The 22,119-nt window shown below is 36.6% G+C and overlaps 1 protein-coding gene across 5 annotated transcripts in view; it reads right to left on the bottom strand.

The window, feature by feature from the left end:
• LOC113998190 (dynein heavy chain 5, axonemal-like) overlaps window positions 1-22,119 on the bottom strand; it is a 155,203-nt gene that overhangs the window by 31,265 nt on the left and 101,819 nt on the right. For 3 of the 5 annotated variants that reach the window (XM_027740667.2, XM_027740693.2, XM_027740695.2), the window contains 9 exons: window positions 21,746-21,922; window positions 18,235-18,429; window positions 15,229-15,384; window positions 14,785-14,967; window positions 11,698-11,868; window positions 10,836-11,214; window positions 9,469-9,740; window positions 7,423-7,587; window positions 2,704-2,971 (listed from right to left, as the gene is read on the bottom strand). In XM_027740667.2, the coding sequence (XP_027596468.2) occupies window positions 2,704-2,971; window positions 7,423-7,587; window positions 9,469-9,740; window positions 10,836-11,214; window positions 11,698-11,868; window positions 14,785-14,967; window positions 15,229-15,384; window positions 18,235-18,429; window positions 21,746-21,922 (1,966 nt within the window). Of the gene's footprint in view, window positions 1-2,703; window positions 2,972-7,422; window positions 7,588-9,468; window positions 9,741-10,835; window positions 11,215-11,242; window positions 11,431-11,697; window positions 11,869-11,924; window positions 14,382-14,784; window positions 14,968-15,228; window positions 15,385-18,234; window positions 18,430-21,745; window positions 21,923-22,119 lie in introns of those variants that run through there. The other 2 variants (XM_027740713.2, XM_027740724.2) reach the window with 2 other exon arrangements.

The following is a 22,119-nucleotide window of genomic DNA, read 5'->3' as shown; positions in this document are numbered from 1 at the left end:
AGATTTGATTCCTATTAAAATCTCAAAATTCTGTATGCAGGTTCTCCAGCTGGTGTACAGGCACCAAGATGATGAAATGAGAGCCTAAATTCATAGTGGAAATACTAATACTTGGGGAGGTTTGTTTGAGCACTGACATCTCATATCCCAGGAACAGCTTTAGGCAGTTGGTACTGATACAATCTATGCTTCCACGGAATACATAAGCCTGACTACTCTCAAATGCTTTCAGGCAGTGCTACTTAAGCATTATCTGCCTTTGGCAAACAACCCGAGTATGAGTTACGGACATCAGGTCCCTCTTATGATATCTTCCACCTAACCAGCTTAACACAAGTCTAAAAGGACAGATTTCAAGTGCAGCAAACATATTGTCCAAGTCATCATACTTCCTATGACACAATAGAAGTCCTTTTGCTTCTTTCTTCTTCGTAAAGATCCTGTAAAACAATATTCAAACACATAGCTTTTCCAAATATTATAAGGGTATCATAAGAGAGTTCCAAAATCAAACAAAAGTGCCTTATCACACTGTGCTACCAATGTGGTAGGAGAGTACTAGAAAAATAAAACTGTTTGTATATTGTCCTGACTTCAATTTTTACACCAGACATATTTCTGTCACTAAATGCAAGTTGTAAATTTGCTTTAACTTGACTTCTAAAATAACCTCTCGGAGCTCTAGGTTGTTACTATTAGAATGATAAGGAGGGGGCCACAGTGCAATAAAAACATGCTGAGCACTGAACACAAACAGGGGAGAGGAGGAGAGAAAGAAGTTAGAAATTTTTAATGACAGACCGACTAACTTGAGAATGGAATACATATGCTGAAACAGGATGTCTTTCACAAGACCAAATATTTTGTAGACATCTTACTAATGTTCAAAGGAAGCTAAATGCTCTTTAAGAGATAAGAGCTTTAAATGTCTGAAGCTTTAAATATGACCTTGGATAAAAATTCTCAGTTCCTACTGACATCATCAACTGAAATCAGTGGCAACACGTATATAAATAAAGGGCAAGTTAATGCATTACATAGTTTGTTAACAATGAGGGAGTTCAAAAATAAAGTTGGTGTCAGGCTTGAGGATTCCTTTTTGCTACAGTCCAAAATACAAAGTTACTCTACCCTATCATACATAGGGGAGCATATAAAGCAAGATTATAAGTTGCTTCTACAAACATGAAAAATGCCTGCATGTAGCAGCGTAGTTTGGGTAAGAGAGAGAGATTCAACAGCAGAAGAGCAACAGGTTAGAGACTATGTAGAAAAGCTGGTTGTTTTCATATTACACAAAATAACATCAAATAGTTGACACTGGAAGGGACCCCTGGATATCACGTTGCACAACAGCTCTTCTTGAAGCAGAATCAACTGCAGTTGGTGGTTCAGCACCATGTCCATGTGGGTTTTGAGGGTAGAGTCTACAAACTCACTGAACAAGCTGTTCCAGTATTTCACCATTCTCATGGTGAGTTAATTTTTTTCTGATGCTGAAGTGGAATTTCATGGACAACCATTTGTGTCAATCACCTCTCTTTCCGTCACTTAACACCACTAGGAAGAGTCTTACTGTTTTCTTTACTCATTTCCATCACATATTTTTATGCATTAAGATACCCCTTTTCTCCTCAAGGCTAAACAATCACCTTGGCCTTTCTTCATATGACACATTTTCCAGTCCCTTCAGTATCTCTGTGGCCTCTCACTGGACTCATTCCATTCATGTCTTTCTTGCACTCCAGTTAATACAGAAACATGAGTCCAAACTGCCAATTAAGATGCAGATCATACATTGTGCTTTTGCATATAAACTACTTAGGTTAGGAAAACTGGCTTGGAGGCCCAGAAAACATCCTAGTTTGAGGAAACATCCTGGAAATGGGAAAGGATCCTGGATGTAGGGAGATGCATGGAGGCAAATGGCAGGGGATACCCAGCAGGCCAGTAATGTCCAAGACTAATAGCTGCAAGTAGCTGCACAGTGAAACCAACACTACTTTCTACTCAACCTTCCTGGACCAGCAACAAAGTCTCTGATGGGAAGAAAAGTCAAGATAAATGCATTACAGAAGGCTAGAAGCATGACAGAGTGAATGTTTAATTTGAGCAAATAGCATAAAAGTCCTAATCTCATCAGTTCTTAAGTGAACCCTAGTATTCAGATCCATTATGAGTTGTTATTAACTGTCTTGACAGAGGCTAAGGGGTGATTCAGTAGCAGCTCACAAATACTTAAAGGACAAAATAAAAGATGCTGGCATCAGTCTCCAGTCAGCAGTGCCAGCTGACATAACAAGAAGCAACAGCAACAGATATATACTGCAGCTTTGGGTGAGGTTAGGTGTTCAGAGAGTCCTCCCTTTTCCTCACCCAATAGAGCACAGGATTGGTTCCACTCTGCATCCTTGAGTGGGGTCAACAGGACAGAAAGAAAAGACTGATGGGGTGTACTAAACTTAAGAAAGGACCAGTGTCCTGGAATTATCCACAGATTGTACGCAAACAACAAAATCACTATCAATTTCTGTAAAACCAAGAAATATCCATTTTCTTCCCAAAAGAGTCATGCTTTACACATTGCAAGACTGATTTAAACAGTGCTGTACTTAGCTGAAACACTGCAAAAAGTATAGGGATACTTAGTGGGTGGGGGGTGAAAAACAAGCCCCCAGACTCCAAAAAGGCATGGTTTCCTACCTTGAGGAGGTTCATTGGTAAATTTTATGGAGGACTGTAAAAGATTAATAGGGAACTCTGGGTGAGCCTCTGTAGTGATCCAGGTTCTGAAATCTTCACTAATAGATTCTATTGTTGTGATGGTGTCCATTAATTCACTAAGAAATTCCAAGCCAAGGTGGCAGTTCTGTAGAAGGAGCCATCCTCCATCTTGCATGCACTGGTTTAACAGGTGTCTTGCATGGACTTCCTGGCCCTGACCCATTGAAATGGCACGACATGGAATGTTCTGGAATAAAAAAGAAAGTTTCTTTTATATGTAGTTCCTTAGAATGATTATACACATGATGTATTGCTTCCGTAGGTCCATGTGTAGTAACACTGTGCCACAAAGAAAACCACTATTATCAATAATTATATTAAAACAGAGTTAGGAAAAAAAAAAAGTAAAACACTTCAAGTTCCTTTTATCTTCCACCTGTTGGAAAAAAACTACACCTACTGGACATAATATTTTTTTTGCTGATCTAACAAAGTCAATGGATAAGACAGCGGAAACATTTTCCTATCCTTTTCCGCATTTTTTCAAATAAAGCAAGACATAAACACAGCAACATAGCTGCCTGACCATTCTATTTACTATGATGTGGATTATCTTAAGAAGGGCAGATACTAAGGCTTCAGATAATAATTAATGCACAGAGTAAACTCAGCAATTCTGGTGTCTTCTCAGTGACTGAATATATCTTTTTCATCTGAAAGAAAACTATCAATGAAGCAGGTAGGACAGGAAAGATTGGTTCACATTTAATCATTCCTTGGGAAACATTCTGAATTGTTAAATGGCAGCTGTGGAGTCCCTGATTCAGAGGATTCTAGTTTGGTGATCTACTCGCTCTAGCAGATCTAGAGCAGATCTAGATTCAGAAAACATAGAGCTTATACATGCAAACACAAGAATTCTGGAATTTTATGGAGTCTTTTTTCCAGAAGCTATGGGAGAATAAAGCCAGTTGTTCAGAAAACCAGAAAATGATACAAGTTATCACAAGGGGAACTGAAAAAGACAAGGTAGCAATCGGGACCACACAAGTCTGTCAGTAAAGTGCAGGCAGATCCTCTCCTGCTTATTGTTCATACTACTCTTGTTAAGTAGGCAGCCCCCTGGCTTCAGTTGGCTGCCTGACTCCCACCAGGGAAAACCAGAACTATCAAATCCAGGTGAGCATGTTATTCTGCGTACATGTTGAGGGCAAAAGAATTGATGAAAAGGCTTTGTTTCATGGACAGTTTCATGCTCAAGACCTACAGCTGAGTATCCCTCATGCTGTGAATGATAAGATGCATAAAGACTTATCAATCTGGGCCTGTCTTCAGCTGGCTGAGAGCTACAAAGGTTAATCTTGAGCTTTACTGCTACTGAGACTCTCTTACTGTGAAACAAAACAGAAGGAAGACATCCAGTTCTAAACAGTGTGGATGAGGTTACCCTACTTTTGGAGGAGAAGAAGACTAAGCGTATGTCACAAGTTGTGCTGGGTCATTTAGCCTTAGGGTCAGAGAATGGACCCTGACCTGATTTTACAAAACAGTATAAATACAGCTGCTGTGTATGATTCTTCACATCCTGGCAAGATTAGAGGAGAAGAGAATGCCAAAGATGAGAAAGCAGTTAAATCCTATTGTCAGGTCAGTAAAACTTGAAATTGTAGCTAAAACAAGCAAGGCTAAACAGCCCGTGAGGTTGACTTCATGATAGAGGAGCAAAAAATTTTATCTTTTCTAAGATACATCTGAGTACAGCTAGCACTCCCGTAAGTCAAAGACTGTGACTACTCCTGTATGAGTGCATAAATATTCAGATGATACATTATTTCCTAACAAAGCATCTACTCATAATTTGCACTTCTCAGCAAGGTTATCTCCCAAATGTACAATCATTAAAGGTTATAGAAACATCAAGAGAAGGAAAAAATATTTTTCAGTATGGATTGTCCTCATTTTACTCCTTCTGAAAGAACTCTATCGAAATGCCATCACACAGAATGTTTCTTTCAACAGTGAGTCATACCAATACATCTGTGTCATCTTAATACACTGCTATCCAGATGAAAATACTAGCATTTTAGTCACTACAGTGGCCCTGACAGTTCTTTTGAAGGTTCTGTGCATAATTCCTGAAAAGAAGAAACTCTCTCTACACTAAAAAAAAAATCTGGGTTTTAATGGAGTCAAAGTGCTAGGAACAATAAACTTAATTTTATTACAGAAAGTTAAATTTTCACTCCATCTTCAAGTGAAAGTAAAGGGGGCAGGAATGCAACTAGTTTTAAGATAGAGCTTGTTTGGTTTATAAAAAAGGTTATGTAGCTCAGTAGTCACAGACACTGTTTCCACTAAATTTTAGAGTGAAAAGTAAATTCTGGACACGAATTTGAACATTTCTAACTGCAGATAATTGATTTATATTGTTAATATTATACTTAGAGGTGCCATCAGTACTGAAAATCAACTTTAAGACTATAAGTCATGCCTGTAAAAAGGAAATCCTTGAAAAGTAGGCCCAGCATGTATTTTGGAAGATTTTTATCATTAAGAAGAAAAACACCAAACAACAACAGCCCCCCAGTGAATAGGATACTTTGGAGGTACAGAATCGCATATATACCAAGATGAGATCCTTGGTACAGCTAACCCATGGTAAAGATTTAGTGTGGAAAAAAGCAGAGAAAGCCCAAAGAAAGACAGGAACTAAGTACACTTTGTTGACAGACTAGCAAAGTAAACCCAAAGCCCTCTTGCAAATGTTTCTGGAAACTGTAAATTATTTCTAGATATATTTTTCAAATCTAGAGAACTACTGAAGTGCTCCTCAAGTTCCACAATCTTAATATACATTTTTATTTTTAAAAATATCTGTATCTGTAGTTTGATTTGCAGAATTTGGATGGCTTTTGTAAACTTGAAAGGTTTCTGTATGCTGTGGGGTTAGATCTTTACTTCAAGAGATGAGGCAAGAACTTTACAGCTAAACACTGTGGTTGACTTTTCATTTACAGTTAACATTACAGTTAATCAGGTTATGACAGCTTAGCTGATGTTGCCTTGCTCATAAACCATGTGTGAATAAATAAGGCAATCCCTTTAGCTCTTTTGCAACCTCACTTTCTATTTATTCTATGCACATATCCTTAAAGCATGAAAACTTATTAAGACTGTCCACTGCAATATACTTTTGGATTGACAGCAAAAACTTCTATATTTTAACAGTCACAATCACAGAGCACCTTCTACCCAGCAGCACTTCCCCACACAGGCTAAGGTCTTGCTTAAGACTTGACAGAATGGGAAAGCATTCTATTCCACTCCTTGCAATAGTGGCTATAAGTGACTGGCTGACTTGATAGATTAGTGTTTGGTGTCCCCTTGCATGGCCAATGGGATAAAAATACTCAACTTCTCAATGCAAGTCAGAGTTAAGTTCCAGTCGTATGCTCTGAATTGCTGTCAACTGACTCAGTCTTTCTCTTTATTGATTAGAGAAACTAACTCCTACTGGAGTACCCATCTAGAAGTCCATTTCACAGGATTCATATGTTGAAGAACCAGATAGGTAAACGAAAACATCATCACAAAGGTGACACTCCATTTGTATTCATACCATATACCATGAAAACAGGAATCCAAACATGGTCATCTAATGTGTTTACTTGGAATTGAAAAACAACTAAAAAAATGCCATTTCTAGTCTATAAATATTCTTGTAGTTAATTTGAAATATTCTACAAAGTCAAAATGGTTTTAAAAATAGAATTTTTTGTGATGCATTTTTACAATGCATTGCTTCCAATAAGCCTAAAAATCCTGCTCACCCAACTGTTGTTTTTGTCCCTCCCTATATTTGTGTATTTGTGGCTGTCTGTCTGCACAGTTCTGGGGGATGAGATTAACAGCTTCAGAATAAAGATTCCTAAATGTAAACACTTAAATGAGAGTTAGAACATAACTTAAGCTGTCTTCAACACAGACAGACAAATAAGAGTCCTGATTTTCAGAGAGAACAAGAATCTACAAATCCTAATTAATAAGCTAAAGAGATTTATGGATGTTCCCCACTCCTGCAAGTATGTCTTACTTAGTGTATACCAAAATCCTGCACCATTAAATGAAGATGCATTCTAACAAGGAGGAAAATTTACGGAAATCTACTGTAAATAACTTGTTCTTGGGAAAATTTTACAGTCATCTATGCTGTGAACCATAAAACAAAGCACAGAGTGCCTTAAAGTGATGCTGTGCTGTAAGAAATGTTAACTGTCTCCATCAAGTGAACAGATTGAATGGTAGGGTCTTAGAGTTAATTTCTCTTGTCTCCATATTTATGATTTTTTTTCTGTATCTTCCTGTGACTGTTCTTGCTCTCAGCTCCTACAGTGAATGCAACACAATGTAAACCACAAATATTGTTTTCACAGCTCAGTACTTTTCCTAAGTAACGGATTATCAAAATCTGCTAGATAAAGATGGAGGACTCACTGGAATCAAAAAGCAAGACTGTAATATTTCCATTTCCTAGTAATTTCATTTTGGCTACTGGTCAAAAATTCACTTTTACTGAACACTAGTATGAATACAAACATCATCATTTTAACTTCTATAAAATGTGGAAATATCATTTCTAGTGCAAAGGACAGTTAAAATTGTCTTTATCAGCTTCAGACAACTCAGTTTAGAGGATACCTTTGATTTTGCAAGACGTTCTATACTTTCAGTGGGGTCAGATCCCACTGATAAAAGGCATGTCAAAGGTGTTCGACAGTCACTTTCTGTCCACATTGCTTCCATTTCAAGAATAAAACCTTCTGCATATTTTTCTCCAAGAGATTCTGCAATGTAGTGTCGAGCCTGAAAAAGAAAAAAAGGTAGGTACCAGAAATATATATACCTTTACTTTTTTTAATTTAGCATTAATCATTGATGTGGAATTTACCAATACCTACATTGGAAGGCAATGACTTTCTAAACTTTCATTTTCAACTTTGCTGTAACAGAAGTTACAGTCCACAGGAGGCAATCACTGAAATTCTCAGATAGCAAACTTCAAAGAAAGAAAAGAAAGAATTCTGCTCACACGCCAGCCATCCTGTGAATATTGTTGCTAGAGGATGCTAAATGCTTTTTTTTCTAAAGAACAAGAAAAATCTATGCAGAATAGATCCACTGTTGGCTCTGAGGAACAGCCCAGATATTGCTCCTAAATTACTGACTGTTAAAAATTGGTGGGTAGCCAAAGAAAAGTGTTTCTCTATACGAGTTCCATTCTTAGCTCCTCTAAGCATGTATTGCTGACACTGTCTCTACAGCACAGTAGATTAGACAGATCTCTCATCTGACCCAGTTACTATCTACCATATATTTGTTGGAACTTCAAACAAATTCTCCTGTCCAGTGGTTATCCAATTCAAGTCCCTTACACTGAATATCTCTTTCTACAAAACATAAACACAGCTCAGACTTTATCCTTAAAGGTCAAAATTTCCCTATGCCTCTATTTTCTTCTTTTCTAAGGCATTTTCTAAAAGAACTTCTAAAGCTACCCTGGAGTATGAAATTCTTTTTTGACTGATGTGATTTCCTAGCTATGCAACGAGTAGCACAGATTCAGAGACATCTATGATGGACAGAAAACACCAAGGAACAAGGTGGACTGAGGAAGACATCAATTGCAGAAAAAAATAACTTAGTCATCCACTATTAAGTGTGACTTCTGTCCTAGCAGAGGCAGGTAAAATTTATAATACTTGGGAAAACACAGTAGGGAAAGAAGAGATAAAGAAGATAGTAACAAAAATATTCCCTCTTTCCTCAAAAAATAAAATAATGACATTTTTTGCAACCATTGTTCCGAGACAGTATTTCTCAAAGATAGTTGGGCAAGACAGTAAGATAAATAATCAGTACAGCTTTATTATTTTGCTCTGTTTAAATTGTGACAGATGGAAATCCCATACTTCTCTACTGCTTACCAGCTGCAGAATAGAAAAGGAAAAAGAATGGAGGGAGTCTTGTTGAAAAAGAGGTCCATGAAAAAATGATGTCCCCTAAAAACAACATGGATGCTATCACAGCATGCAACATGTAAAGTTGAGATATGCAGGAAAGGAAAAGTAATACTTTACAGTATAAAGACAAAAAAAACCCAAAACACAAAAAAAAAGTGAAAAGAGGATACTCATAGGCTCATATATCTCTTTTACACCTTCATAGAAAAGAAAACTCCAAACATCACAGACTGTGGAGAAACTGCTAGTCTATTGCAGTTTCTTTTATGATATTTGCCATGAGACCATCTTAATTATTACTTCCTCCATATGGACGGGAAGTAAACAGTTTATCTGCTATTTTAGTGTACCTGTCATAAAAGTGAACTGTTCTCTTTCCACTTCTTCTGTGAAAAAAAAACAGGGATGTATCTCTTGATTCACCAGATGAATGCAACTGCTCTACAGGTTTCATGACTTGACTTTAGAAGAACCACACAAAAACAATGGTACTCTTACAGCTCCAACACAATTTATTTCATGTTCTGCTTTCCAATTCATAGCAATTAAATAAATTAGTATTTTCACTCGTATTTATTACGAGGATTTCAATACCTGATTTTTCAAAATAGCTCACTCGGCAACAAATACTATGATAACAACAATTCAGAGAATGTAAGTTTGGAACTAGCAGTTCTACAGGAGATGCCACATGGCATAACTATTGTACAAAAGCATATCTTACTTGGGCAACAGTATGATCCGGGCACCAGCTACGGACAAGGAGCAGCTTACGGAATTGATCCAGTAAGTTGTCATAGCCATCAGGAATAACAGCTTTTTCAGGTGCTTCTTCATCAAACCAAGCTTTCCAAGACTTCTCATTCTTAACAATTTGCACCAGAAGTTGATTGAAAGGGTACAAATTAGATAACTGCACGAGATTGAGCCATGTCATGTCAAGGATCCACTTTTTTGGTTTTGGTTCCACAGAATTCATATCCAAGCTGGCACCTCCTGCAAAGTGAAACGAATTGTAGAGGAAAACATTGTTAAACAGAAAAAATTACAAGTAATAAAAAATACTTATTTATATAATTTAGGGAGTACAAATCCATGTAAATCAGGACTTAGAGGCCTAGAATTTGCATGGAAGAATCATTTAACAAAGACCCCTCGGAGAACCGCCCTCAGTCCCTCCCAAAGCTGATATCCCAGTAATTTTTGTGCTGCTCCCTCTACATCTTTAGAGTTGGAATAAAACTTGACTACCTAAAATGATACTCAAACCCAGGTCTTCAGACCAGATGTAGAAAGAACCTATGGTTAGCAGAGTCTCCCTTCCCTGAGACTAAAGAATAAGAAAGCACATAGTGCATTCATTTCCAGGACTGTGCAACTTCAACAGCCTTTTAGCTCAACCATCACTCATCGTCATGCCCATTTGCACCTCCAACACAGCTGAGCCACAGCTGAACAGTAAATCAGTGTTTGCCAAACAAACTGAAATATTCAGATGCCAAGTACCTGACTGCACTTACCTTTGTACCAGATTGCACTTATCATATCTTGGAGACCATGGGGTCAACCCCCATCCAATTTTATAAACCTTACTAAAATTTTTCTTTTTCATTGTGTCTAAGTACTGACGTACACTGGTGAAACAATGTAATACAATATAACAGTGTTTTACAACATGTAACAGACTTCCCCTTTTTTATACTGATACATAACCATGGTACAGAGTCCTCATGCATTCACATGCTTGCTCATCAGCCATCAAGAGAGCTTTTGCTTTTTGTCTACAATCTCAGACATAGCTATGTGACAACTTGAAAAAGAGGTAGATGAAAAAGAGACAACAGATTCTCTCACAAAGTAATGGACTTTTTTTTCCTGTTTTGCAGTGTAAAGCAATTACAATAACCCTCATCTAAGCATTATTTTTATAACAAGTTATCTATATTGCTCTCGTTTTGGAAAATTTGTCTCTTAATTCCCTCTTAGGCTATATATGCTTTCATTCACCAGTTAAAAACCAGAGATATATTGTTAAGGCAAGCACTATCATTAGCAGGCATGTGTGAACAAGAACATTTTTAGAGAAATTACCTTTTATCAATGTCTCAAACTCAGCATGTGAAATTTTCTTGGCCTGCAAGTCAATCGTCAGTGCCAGAAGCAATGTAAACAGGAATCTGTGATTTTCATACAGCCCTCGAACTGTGTACTTGAAGACTTCATAGGTGAGATGCTCGATTATATATATTACCCTTTTTGCTGTGATCTGAGATTTCCGAGATCTTTCCACTGATAGGTCAAAAATGCCAAGGAACTGCCGTAAGGATGTTTGGTACATGACATTAACTGAGCTCATTTCCACAATTAGGAAATAAAGGATGCTACCACGACCTGCAACAGGACGATACTCTTCACGTGCAGTATTGATTTTCATCTCAGTTTGCATTGCTATGCTTATTTTTTCACTGACCTTAAAATTAATGAAAAAGACCATGAAGATTAAGTTGTGTCACTTGTAGTTTATACTGCACAGGCAAAAAGAAAAGGTCTTGATTAAAACCATAATAGTATTTTCATTTAAGCTTTGCTTCCCTCTGTCAGTGTTTCAACAAAGACATTGTGTCTTCTTTTGTTACAACACTTAGTACCATGGGAATGAATTCGAACTTACACCTGCAAAATATGCCTGGAATATAAAACAGTATCCAAGTAACAGTTTAATTTTGTAACATTTTATGTAGAAAAATTACAGTGCTTCCACTACTTATTCGTTAAGAAGTCAGACGTTATATAGTGTCTCTGAATGAAAAAAAATAAACAAAACAAAAAAACCAGTCCAAAACAAAAAAAAACCCAAACAAAAAACCAAACCAAAATAAAAAATGCCAAACAAGAACAAAAATCTGTCTACATATACTATACAAATTACAATTACAGTGCATTATAAATTCACCTCTTCTGCTGTTGTTTTAGTGATCTTTAGGACTTCTATTAGAGACTCATCTTCAACCAATGAGCCTTCCATACTGGTTAGACGGCAGAGTAGATTATCTTCAAGCTCCTGCATTTTCCTCTTGTTAGATGTCACTTGTTCCATCAGTTTGATTCTTTCTGCCTCCAGTTCCTGTATTCAGAAAATTTCCTTAGAATATTTAAAATTAATTCAAAGAAAGACTCCTTATAAAGAAAACATGATTTCACGCATGTCAGATTGGAGTATTTGTTGCCTTTTCTGTGAAATACATAAATATTACAAAATATTTCTGTAGGAAAGCAATTTATATGTATACTGAATATATATAAAATTAATTCATATGTACACTGTATTTATTTGATTAATGCAGCATACTGGGGAATGAAAACATCAGAATTACCAAGAAAAGCTTCCTCACAGTAAGATGCAAAAAGCACTAAAGCCAGTTTCCAATGCGAAGTGACAAAAGCCACATTACATTAAGTACTTAAAATAGGATCAGACCAAGGACATGCATTGTATGGATGGATTTTACAGTGTGAGCCAAGTTGACTGGATGACCTTTTCCATTTCTAATTTCTACCATTCTGTGATTTTGAAAGATACCATCCTCTACTGCTTATAAAATAGGAAAAGTTTCAAATATTATTTATGTCATATGGAATTTTTATGCCATTTCTACAAGACAGACAATGACAAAGGAACAATGACACACAAGTCAGCACAATGCCAAATGAAATGAGGTATCTGTACTGCACAGTCCAACACAGCTTAGGGATACTCTTGCTGGCTACCTTTATTTAATCAATCAAGTCAACCTTCTTGTAAGAAATGGGTAGTTAATAATAGTCTACCTACAGCTATAGCTTCAGTTTATTCTCATTCTCGTCGACATGCCAAGTTAGAGAGAAAAGGAGATATACAGAGTTATACAGTAGGGGAGGGGTTCTCCCATATTTCAAAGTGACAAATTTCTTTAGTTTCACAAACTTCTGATTTGGAAACCTGTTTGAAATATGGTCTAGGGCTATAGAATGTAGCTTCTATGGAAGCTGCAAGTAACCGCATTCCAAAAAGAGGAGAATGACTTAAGCATCAGTCATTCAGCTTCAAATTTTCTGCATTCACTTCTTTTTCTATGCCCCTAATGCAAAATAAAAGATTCAAACTACACAAAAGGAATAGTTCTACAGAACACTCAAACATGCACTTAAGCACATGCTTAAATTCCATGTAAGGACGTGTTTTGTTTAATAATAGACACTCTACCCATTTGATTTGTAAGCCTGTAAAAGGTATCTTTTAGAATTAGCAAATATACCAGATGCAAGTCTTCTTTGCAAGAGAATTTCATAACCACATTTGAAACATAAAAAATACCTCTTCTGAACACAAATAGTGGCAGCAACTTCATTATCAAAGTATAAAAAGATGCTGATAATTTTTTTCATATAGTCACAGGAGCAATCTATAAAGCTAAGAAAAATAAACATTTCTTGGATCATATTTCATTGATCACTACTGATCTTTAAGAATGTCTTAGTTCCTTTAATCTGTTACTTTAGCTCCATCATAAAATTGTCTCTTTGTAATATAAAACCCGTTCTTCAGAATCTTTGTTCATATTCTGTTTTTTCTTTGAACTGAATTTATTAGAATCCCATTGGCTCTGGCTATCTACACCATGATGTTCATCTCTTATTGAGACAGAAGAGACACAACAAACATGAAGTCTTCATATCTGCTAAAGAGAGAAGTTTAATAAATGTTGATCAGCTGCAACCATGATCCTGTGCAGCAAGTAGTGTTGATACTAATCAGGTACCTTTGCAGCGCTCTTTAGCTGATGTAAAGCACTGGATTAATATTTTTCAGTGACTATATTTTTGACCCAAAATGCAGTCTAGATGTGGTTACATACATTCAATATGAATTCTCTAGTAGTTCTGTCCAGGAAAAAAAAACAAAACCACAGAGCAACGGTACCTCTGTGTGGAGAGAGGAGTTTTAAATGTAGGTCCTGAGAAATTTATTTAACTTATTTCTTGATTTAGGCCTCTCCGGCCCATCAGAGGTAAGTAGTTGCTTACGTAAACACATATCTACTGGATTAAAGACTAAAATTTTTGCATCCATAGCATTTGTCCCACCCTGTTAATGCACAGCTTTTTCTTTGAAAAAGCTTTTTCCCCAGTACCTGCTGTTATAATTTTTCCATTTTTCATGGAACAATTCACAGGAGGTTTGTGTATAGCAATGACTTTCCATCCTCTGGTTTTGACTGTCAGACTGAAGGATGAGTACTTAAATTTCAGTCCTTACTTCAGCAAATGCTCATTTGAGCAAAGTGGAAGGGTGTTGGCTGGAGAAAATGACAGCAACACTAAAGCACACTGGTTAGCAAATGCTTTGGGAAGTCAAAGAAGATGGAATGAATTCCCTTAAAGTAGGGAACTGCTCTCACATGAGCAAGCCTACCTGAGATACTTACTGAAAGCAGCAGTTCTACTAATCCAAACAGGGTTTTTTCCTCTCACCTCAGAGAGGATTTTCCTCCTTATATTTACTCCCACATAATCAATGTAAATTTCAGTAAGAGCATAGTCAAGTCAGCATTCAGGGCTCCTTAAGAATCTTTTATCTCCTTGCACACTAGAGCCTGGCTGGCAAAAATAGTTCAAGTTCATAAGCATTTTTTCATGTAATTCAAATTAAGTTTAAAAAGGAATTCAGAAATAAAAGAGATTTCAGATGCAACAAGAAGCCCTTGCTATATATGAAGGAATAAGGATATTTTATGTATGTCATGTACATGCTTGTGATGTATTTTTAATGAATAACTTTCTTCTCTTTCCAAGGCCAGATCTTAAAATAAATGTTTAGGTTCCTCCATTCAATTAAAAAACATCTCCACATTGTCTTTCAGCAAATGCACAGCCCTTAAACCTTCATTCAAAATTTTGTTCTTGTATTTGATTTCAACCATGATGTTGAATATATATGCACCCATAGTGCAGACATTGAACAAGCCTTCCATCTATATAAATACTGCAAGCTATTAGATACCTGTTTTTCTGTGAGGATGACACGGCCAAGGAGCTGATCTTCCAGCCCTTTCATAGTAACAGTAAAGTCAATCACAGTTGTTCTTGCACTGATTTCTGGAGTATAGACAGGATTAGCCAATTTGGTTGTCATATAGAGGGCAAACCCATTCATCAGATCTACCTCCTTGTCACCTACTTTCACCTGAAAACAGAACATATTAGTCAATTTTCAAAAGCTGAATTCAGAAAAAAAAGTTATTTTATCCAATGAAAAATTTATGAACTCTTTTTTTTTTACATTTTAATTTACACTTTTTAAATTTTCTGCTTAATGGGTAAAAAAATCAGTTCACTGCTTATTTTCTAAATGCTGTAAAGGTCTGAATCTCATCGGTATTCAGACTACCTGATACCCAGCACCTGTCCTATTGGGTTTTAATTTCATGTTTACAATTCATCTTACTTTGAGTGCTGAACCAGATTTTATGAAATTTTTTTCCAAGATGTTATCTAGAGCAGGATCAAGTTCCTCTCCAACATCTTCAATTAACAAAGGTCGGCCAAGGGACAAGCAGTCTTCTATGTGACTTCTGAAGAACTTGTGGTTCATAGCTGTAACCTAGGAAGGTTGATTCACAATACAGCACGCATTTGTAAGCACATAGAAATCAGGATAAAATCTACTGAAACTTAAAAAAATTATACTCATCCTGGGATATCTACACAAATGATTACATTTTAGGGACCAACACTTGCCTCTGCTGAAATGAAGTTTTGCTTTGAACTTAACATTTCTTTGTTGTTATCTACTTACTTATTTATCTGCATATCTATCTAATCACAGTAATATCTTAATACCTTTTAAATATTAATGGATTTATGCTTAGAACACTAATGTGAAGTAGGGAAATATTTATGGGGTTCAGACAGGGTTCAGTGTTACATAGGAGGTCTGCTATGCCATCAGATGTTGAATTTCCAATTCAGTTCTACCAGTCTTAAAATTGCTAAAAATCACATAGATTCCTAAAAATCACATAGATTCCTTTTCATTTATTTAAATTTAATATATTTAACGTAAGTCTTTGAGATGATAATTTAATAGCCTTTCCAGGCATCTATTAAGCCATGAGTTTGGGGTGGATTTTTTACTAGAAACAAAAGTTAGGGCAGACATGTTTTTAAAATAAATCCTTGTCTTGCAGGCAATGCTCTTAAAAAAAAAAAAAAGCATATTTAAAACATCTACTGCCACATTACACAGTTTTAAACCAGTATATTATTTAAAAACTAATACTATGTTCCACCACTCTGAACTTTTTGCTTTGTTATAATGTAGCAAAGTTATAATATACCCATACATGTATCTGCCAGAACAGCCTGTTGCCTACATTTTACTCCAAATTAAACTGAGGGGTAAAGCTAATGTATGCGTGACCAACAACATAACCTTAACAAGACCATAGCAAATTACAACATCCCAGATGTAAAGCCATAATCTAAACACTTGGGTATTTACAGTCTTGACATAACCCTTTTCCTCCTGGACTTTACGGGGAAGAACTTGGATTCTTATAACACAGCTGACACCCGAGCCAGGAAGTCTAAAATCCCATAACTGACTGTATTTTCATGAGTAAAAGCTTCCTCTGCATTTAGAGGTCACATATGTGTGTATTCAAAGCCCTGTAAATTTTGAGAGTCCTCAGCAGCTCAGTAGTTAAGCCCCGTTGGGATTCACAAATTTCATATGCTGAATATTCACACATACTGAACACAAGGCAAGCCTGGTAGACGTTTTTCTCTGGCTCATCTGTCAAATGCCACTTGCAGTGTGTGAATAGTGGGAAGAGAGGAAGTTGTATTTTAATCTACATCTCCTAGTCCCTGCTTCGGTGAGTACATGGTGTAAGATCCTTATGCAATTACTGGACCAGAGAATGGAATGGAACCTGTGTGTTCACAGTCCCCTTCTGCAGGATGCATATGGCAAGTGCAGCCCCTTGGAGGGCACTCAGTGCTCCTCAAGGGAGGGAACAGGAAGTTGCAGCTTGAAGGACATTAGAATTACTGGGGAAAAGGCTCTCCAGCAGGACAAAAAGAGTCGGTGCAGGTCCCTAACTGAAGGAGATTCACTGCTGCCACTCCTGAGCTCAGACTGGCAGCTCTCTGAAATCCTGAGTAGGAGATGTAAGTCTCAAGGCAGATGGAATATAAGATGCAATTTTCTCTCTGTTGTTTCCTGTTGGTTACTTACACTAGCCTCTCTTGATCCAATATTTGGCAGCCAAAATAAGGTCTGATGTAATTTAGAGGAAGCCATGTTATCTACTGCAAGACAGTAGATTTTACACACTCACAAAATGCCTAAACACTTCTCTGAATACCAGTCATACATTTTAAAGGAGTTTTTCATCATATTTTAGTAAAGAAATCCATTTTTCCAAGATCTTTGAATATTGTACATTATTTTTCTGTTTCTTAGACAATACTTGCTGTTTCTACCAATCTTTCTACACCAATTTTTGAGCATATTCAACTCAGCAGAAACTGGATTTGGTGTGGAATTGAATGTTTGGCCTTTTTTAACAGTTCTAGGAAAAGCAGATCTAGATCAAGCTTTAGAAAGTTAAGGCTTTAGTTAATGACATCACCATGGGGTCATCAGCTCTCTGGATGTCACCATACTTACATTCATTCTCAGTTTCTTTTTCCTCATCCATCACTCTCATTTAGAGTGAAGAGAGTATACCATGGCATTCATGTGATAATCTACAATTGTAGACAGACTTGCTGTACTATCAACTCACTCTTTAGTGTCATGCTTGATCTGGCCTGAAAATATATTATGTGTTTAGATTTTTATCATAACCCATCTTATCCTTACTGGTGTAACAAAACATGGAGAGTCAACTGATTAGAAGGGAGAAAAAAAAGACAATTTTAAATTAAATAGAAGATCTAGATTCCAAACATGATACACTGCTAGATAGAAAGTAAGGAAGGGGGATAAATTAAGCAATAAATATTTTTATCACACGCATTTAATCAAAATGCAGTCTAAATTTGGACTTTGCATTTGATATGTCTCAAAGATCACTAGATTTCCATCTTAATTAAGTCTACCATTCTTTTCAATTCCTCCCTTTTTCTTTTCCCCATTTGCCTCTTAAAATGCTTACCCTAAAATATTATCACCAAGTAGCACCAACTCCCTGATCCTGTCTGGTCCATATTTGCAAGTCTTTTACTTCCCTCTTTGTTTCTCTTTGATTGTGGTATGCAATTAAAAGATTCATCATAAAAATAGATATGGTATAATGTATCTTTCTAAGCCATTTCACCCTGATATTGATTAAAGATTCTGTGTCACTCTTGTTTTAATTTCTGCCTAACTGTATACCATAAACATGCATCATATAATGTGAAATGACACACAAAAAAAAAAAATTGTAAATTAACTATTTACCTGAAGTCCATTATTCCTTTCCTTATTTTTAATCCAGATCTTTCCTTGACCTTGTGGATCAATCAGCAAAGGATATCTAGATGCTTTTGTGACAATAATGCCATTCTGAATTGAGAGATCATCGTTTGGAAGACCCTGGACGTTCCATTCACCCACAGTAGCATTGTCAACAAGCATACCAGTAAGATTCAAGTTCTAATAGAAAATACGTAATTACAAAATTAGTACCAGGTAGAGGATTTATACTAAAATATCTGATGGATGTTTTTTCTTTTTATTCTGATCATAATGCGTGATAGAGTGCATTTGGTAGTTATTGCTTACTATTTCTTTTCTTTAAAGTTCAGTGGCTAAATCATTGCAGTTGAGCAATAATGAAAGCGAATTCTGTTGAGACTTTGATGTGCATCAAAGAGTTTCAGAAAAACTCTGAAGCCAGTTCAATATCTAATGACAAACTGATTTTGGTATTAGCAAACTCTTTTCCTGCTAGGTGGAGAGGAAGCATCATCTTGCTCACAAGAGCTTCCACCTGCTGAAAAGTATGTATATGAGTACAGGATGGCTTGTGGGAGACTAATAGAAGAAAGAGGAGATGTGCTAAGGATCAATAACCATGAGCTATCATAGAAGGTTATTGTTGCTAAGTCAAGACCCTTCAAAGTTTACATATTCTCCTAAAGTTTGATTTGTGCATGTCAACTAACCTGTTTTATTTTATTCACTATGAAAAGTGACTGGTCTCTCAAAAATGTGTATGTGAAGAAAGCAGTGCTTAAAACAACAAACCAAGTTCTCCAATTTAGAAAAGTACCTTACTAAGGATTGAGAGTTTAAAAAGAATAAAGTTGAAGGTGTTTTTTTATTTGCTCCTTACATTTTTCGTTCAAGGATTCCTCTTTGTAAGCTTTCTCTACAAACATACATGTTTGAAAGAAAGACATGAAAGAAAGAAAAAGCTGCAAGTCCTGCAAAAATCACATAATTCACATAAATCTGAAGCCCAAAGCAAAACTTCAAATACTGTGAGGCTTGTGATGTAATCATGGGAGTTACTGATACCAGTGGCTGCAAGACTCCAAAGCCTTTTTACCCTTTTGATTTTTTTACTTCTATAATTACTGAAGACTTTGAATGAAGCAACACAAACCATTCTTAGAAGATGGAGAAACTTTAGGAGTCCAATTTCCATTTGTGCAAAGGACAGTAAAGCATTTAATAGCCAAATTTTTCAGCAATTGGAATCTAAAACCATATTTAGCTCCTTAAGTAGATGAGTAGGATCTAAACAGCTTTAAATTTTTTTCTTATCGCAGCAAGAAGTATCAGTCACCCTGCAACTCTGAAACTTAGCTAATTTAAATGCCTAACTATAGAGATAGATAACTAATTTTAAATAGGTCTTTTTAAATTGTTATCCCTAAATCACTCATATGGTCAGTTAATCTGTGACAAAGTAAGGCAGATGTCAAGCCTTTTGCTTGAACTGCAAAGCTGCTATCTTTCCTGTGGTGCGAAGTATCAAGAAAGGCCCATATGCTGCCTTTCATGAGTAGTTAATTCACTTGAAAAAAATTAAAACTCTCTTCCACCCACTATCAGTGAAATCATAATTCTGTCTTTAATTCTTTAATGGGAACTATCTAAACAGAATGTTTATTATGTTTTGAAACTCGTTAATTATGGCATTCTCCATGTAACCCAGACATATGGGGGGGAAGAGGGTGTGGGGGGGAAAAGCAACACAGAAACAATCAGAAAGTATTCCTCAAATTTTCAAGGATGCAGCTCAGTAGTAATGTGGTCAGAACACCTTCATAGAGGCAGAATTTTACTTCTTTATATCTTGCTTTCTAAGGACACTATACATCCAGTTTATTATACTTAAATGGAAGAATCTTGACAGATATTCCCCAAGGTAAGTAGCTTTTAAGAACATTTTGTACAGTGAATTTGAGAAAGAGCCTCCCTGGGGTGAATGTATGTAGGATAACTCCCATACAACACTGGTAAAGAATCTTGCCTGAAACTGCACTGTTCCTGGTACTTTATTAATAAATCCATCTTGGCCTTATGTATTTTTTATAATCAGGAGCTTTCAAAGAGTTTTGCTGGGCAAGTAAGAATAATTCATCTTTGTAATTCATAGCATAAACTGGGCCGGACTGCGAGCTTCACTCTGTCAGGTCAAGGTTAATCAGCATTACAAGAAGTATTATGCACCACCTAACCTAAAAAATAATAAAAAAGAGATTCACAAGTAACTTCTATTAGGTGAACAAACCTCTCACAGCAAAGAGGTCTCCTTAACTGGGGTTTTAAGTGCCAAATCTCACGAAACCTGAAAAGAAGAGGCATCAGTGATCTACTTTTAACTGCTTCACAATGATACAGCCACAGCTGTGGACAGGTTGCTCACTAGCTCACAGCGCTTTTCAGCAGCACCTGCTCTGTCAAAAGCTTTGACAGCTGAGAACAGGAGCCATTTGAGCTAAATGCCTCAACTCCCGTACTGAGAGTAAGAGAGAGTCCCTGAACTATTTCTCCAGTGTTTAACTGCTGAAGAAAACGTACACAAGTATTCACAAAATCAAGTGGAAGACAACATAAATTACTCAGAAAGATAGTTTTGATTATTATGGCCTAAATTCTGCATTCAGCATGAGTATGTCTTCCAGGTGCAGGGAAAAACATTAGGCAGACCTCCTAAAAGTCCCAGAATAGGAACAAGGCTGCTGCTGGCCATGAGCAAAGCCTATGCACCAGAACAGCTGCCAGGTCTGGCACTCTTGAGAAAGACAGTGGTAAAAGGAAAGAATAAGATTCATGTAAAGGATCCTGCCCTGTATCATAGTGCCAGCATGCAGGTTGCTCACTTTAATAAACGTAGTATATGAAGAGGCAGGGAACTGAAGCTGCTTGATGGGACCCTAGCTCCTGCATTTTAGACCACCCCTGTCCACACAGACACAGGCCAGTTGAGGAGATGCTGTAATGTCAGACTCACTGGAACAGCCTCACTGGTGGCAAATGTACATGGGATTTAAAAGCTTAGGCTGGAGCAAGCTGAAGTGGTGTAAACCAAGCCAAGTTTTAAGTTAATAATTTCCACAAGATACATCAAATTAAACTAAAGTAAATGATGTGGGTACATGGCAGAGGGTATAGCAGGAGGGTATTTATTGACAATGCACGGAAGTGCAGAGGTAATGTTTCCTCTTATGAAAAGGTAAATATATTCTAAGCTGACAAATTTCACTTTGTTTCCCATATTATCCAATTTCCTCCCAGGACAGCTGACCTCAGACAGCAGTATAAAGAGGAACTTCAAATATATTGGTTTACAAGCTCCATTGTCAACTGTTCAGATTTTTTATTTATTAAAAATTTGATGGAATATTATGGTCTGCATATAATCTTTCCAACTATGTACATTAGTGGAATGAAATGTTTGCATATTATTTCTCTTGCAAGGCAAAGAGTAAGGTCAGGACAGAGCATGAACACTTACATTACTGTATGGAATCTTCTCGTTGTCCATTTCTTTCTTCCACAAGTGGAGCAGCAAATTCCTGTACTCCTGATTGAAAGGTCCAGAGTAAGAGAGAAATCCAGTGGCCAGAAGAACATTCCCCACCAAATCAATAATTTGATTTTGAAAGTTTTTGCTGCTTGCTGTCCATCGAAGCTGTACGGAAAATATTATAAAGAAGTTAGCTTAAGCAGACACAAAACTAACAGGAACAATCTAAGGTAAGAATTTATCTCTTTCTGGTAAATAATTTTTCTTTGAACCAAGAGTATTTTTGACTTTAAATCATTCTTTTCAGAACTAGAAGTTTGCTTGGGAGTGATGGCAACCACCTGACCTAGTGGAGAAAAATC

This window comes from Pipra filicauda, unplaced genomic scaffold (genome assembly GCF_003945595.2).
Source record: "Pipra filicauda isolate LSUMZ 115617 unplaced genomic scaffold, ASM394559v2 scaffold56_size3634133_pilon, whole genome shotgun sequence".
NCBI classification, from domain to species: Eukaryota; Metazoa; Chordata; class Aves; order Passeriformes; family Pipridae; genus Pipra; species Pipra filicauda.
The sequence above is the reverse complement of the archived record's forward strand: the minus strand, read 5'-3'. Positions and strand labels throughout refer to the sequence as shown.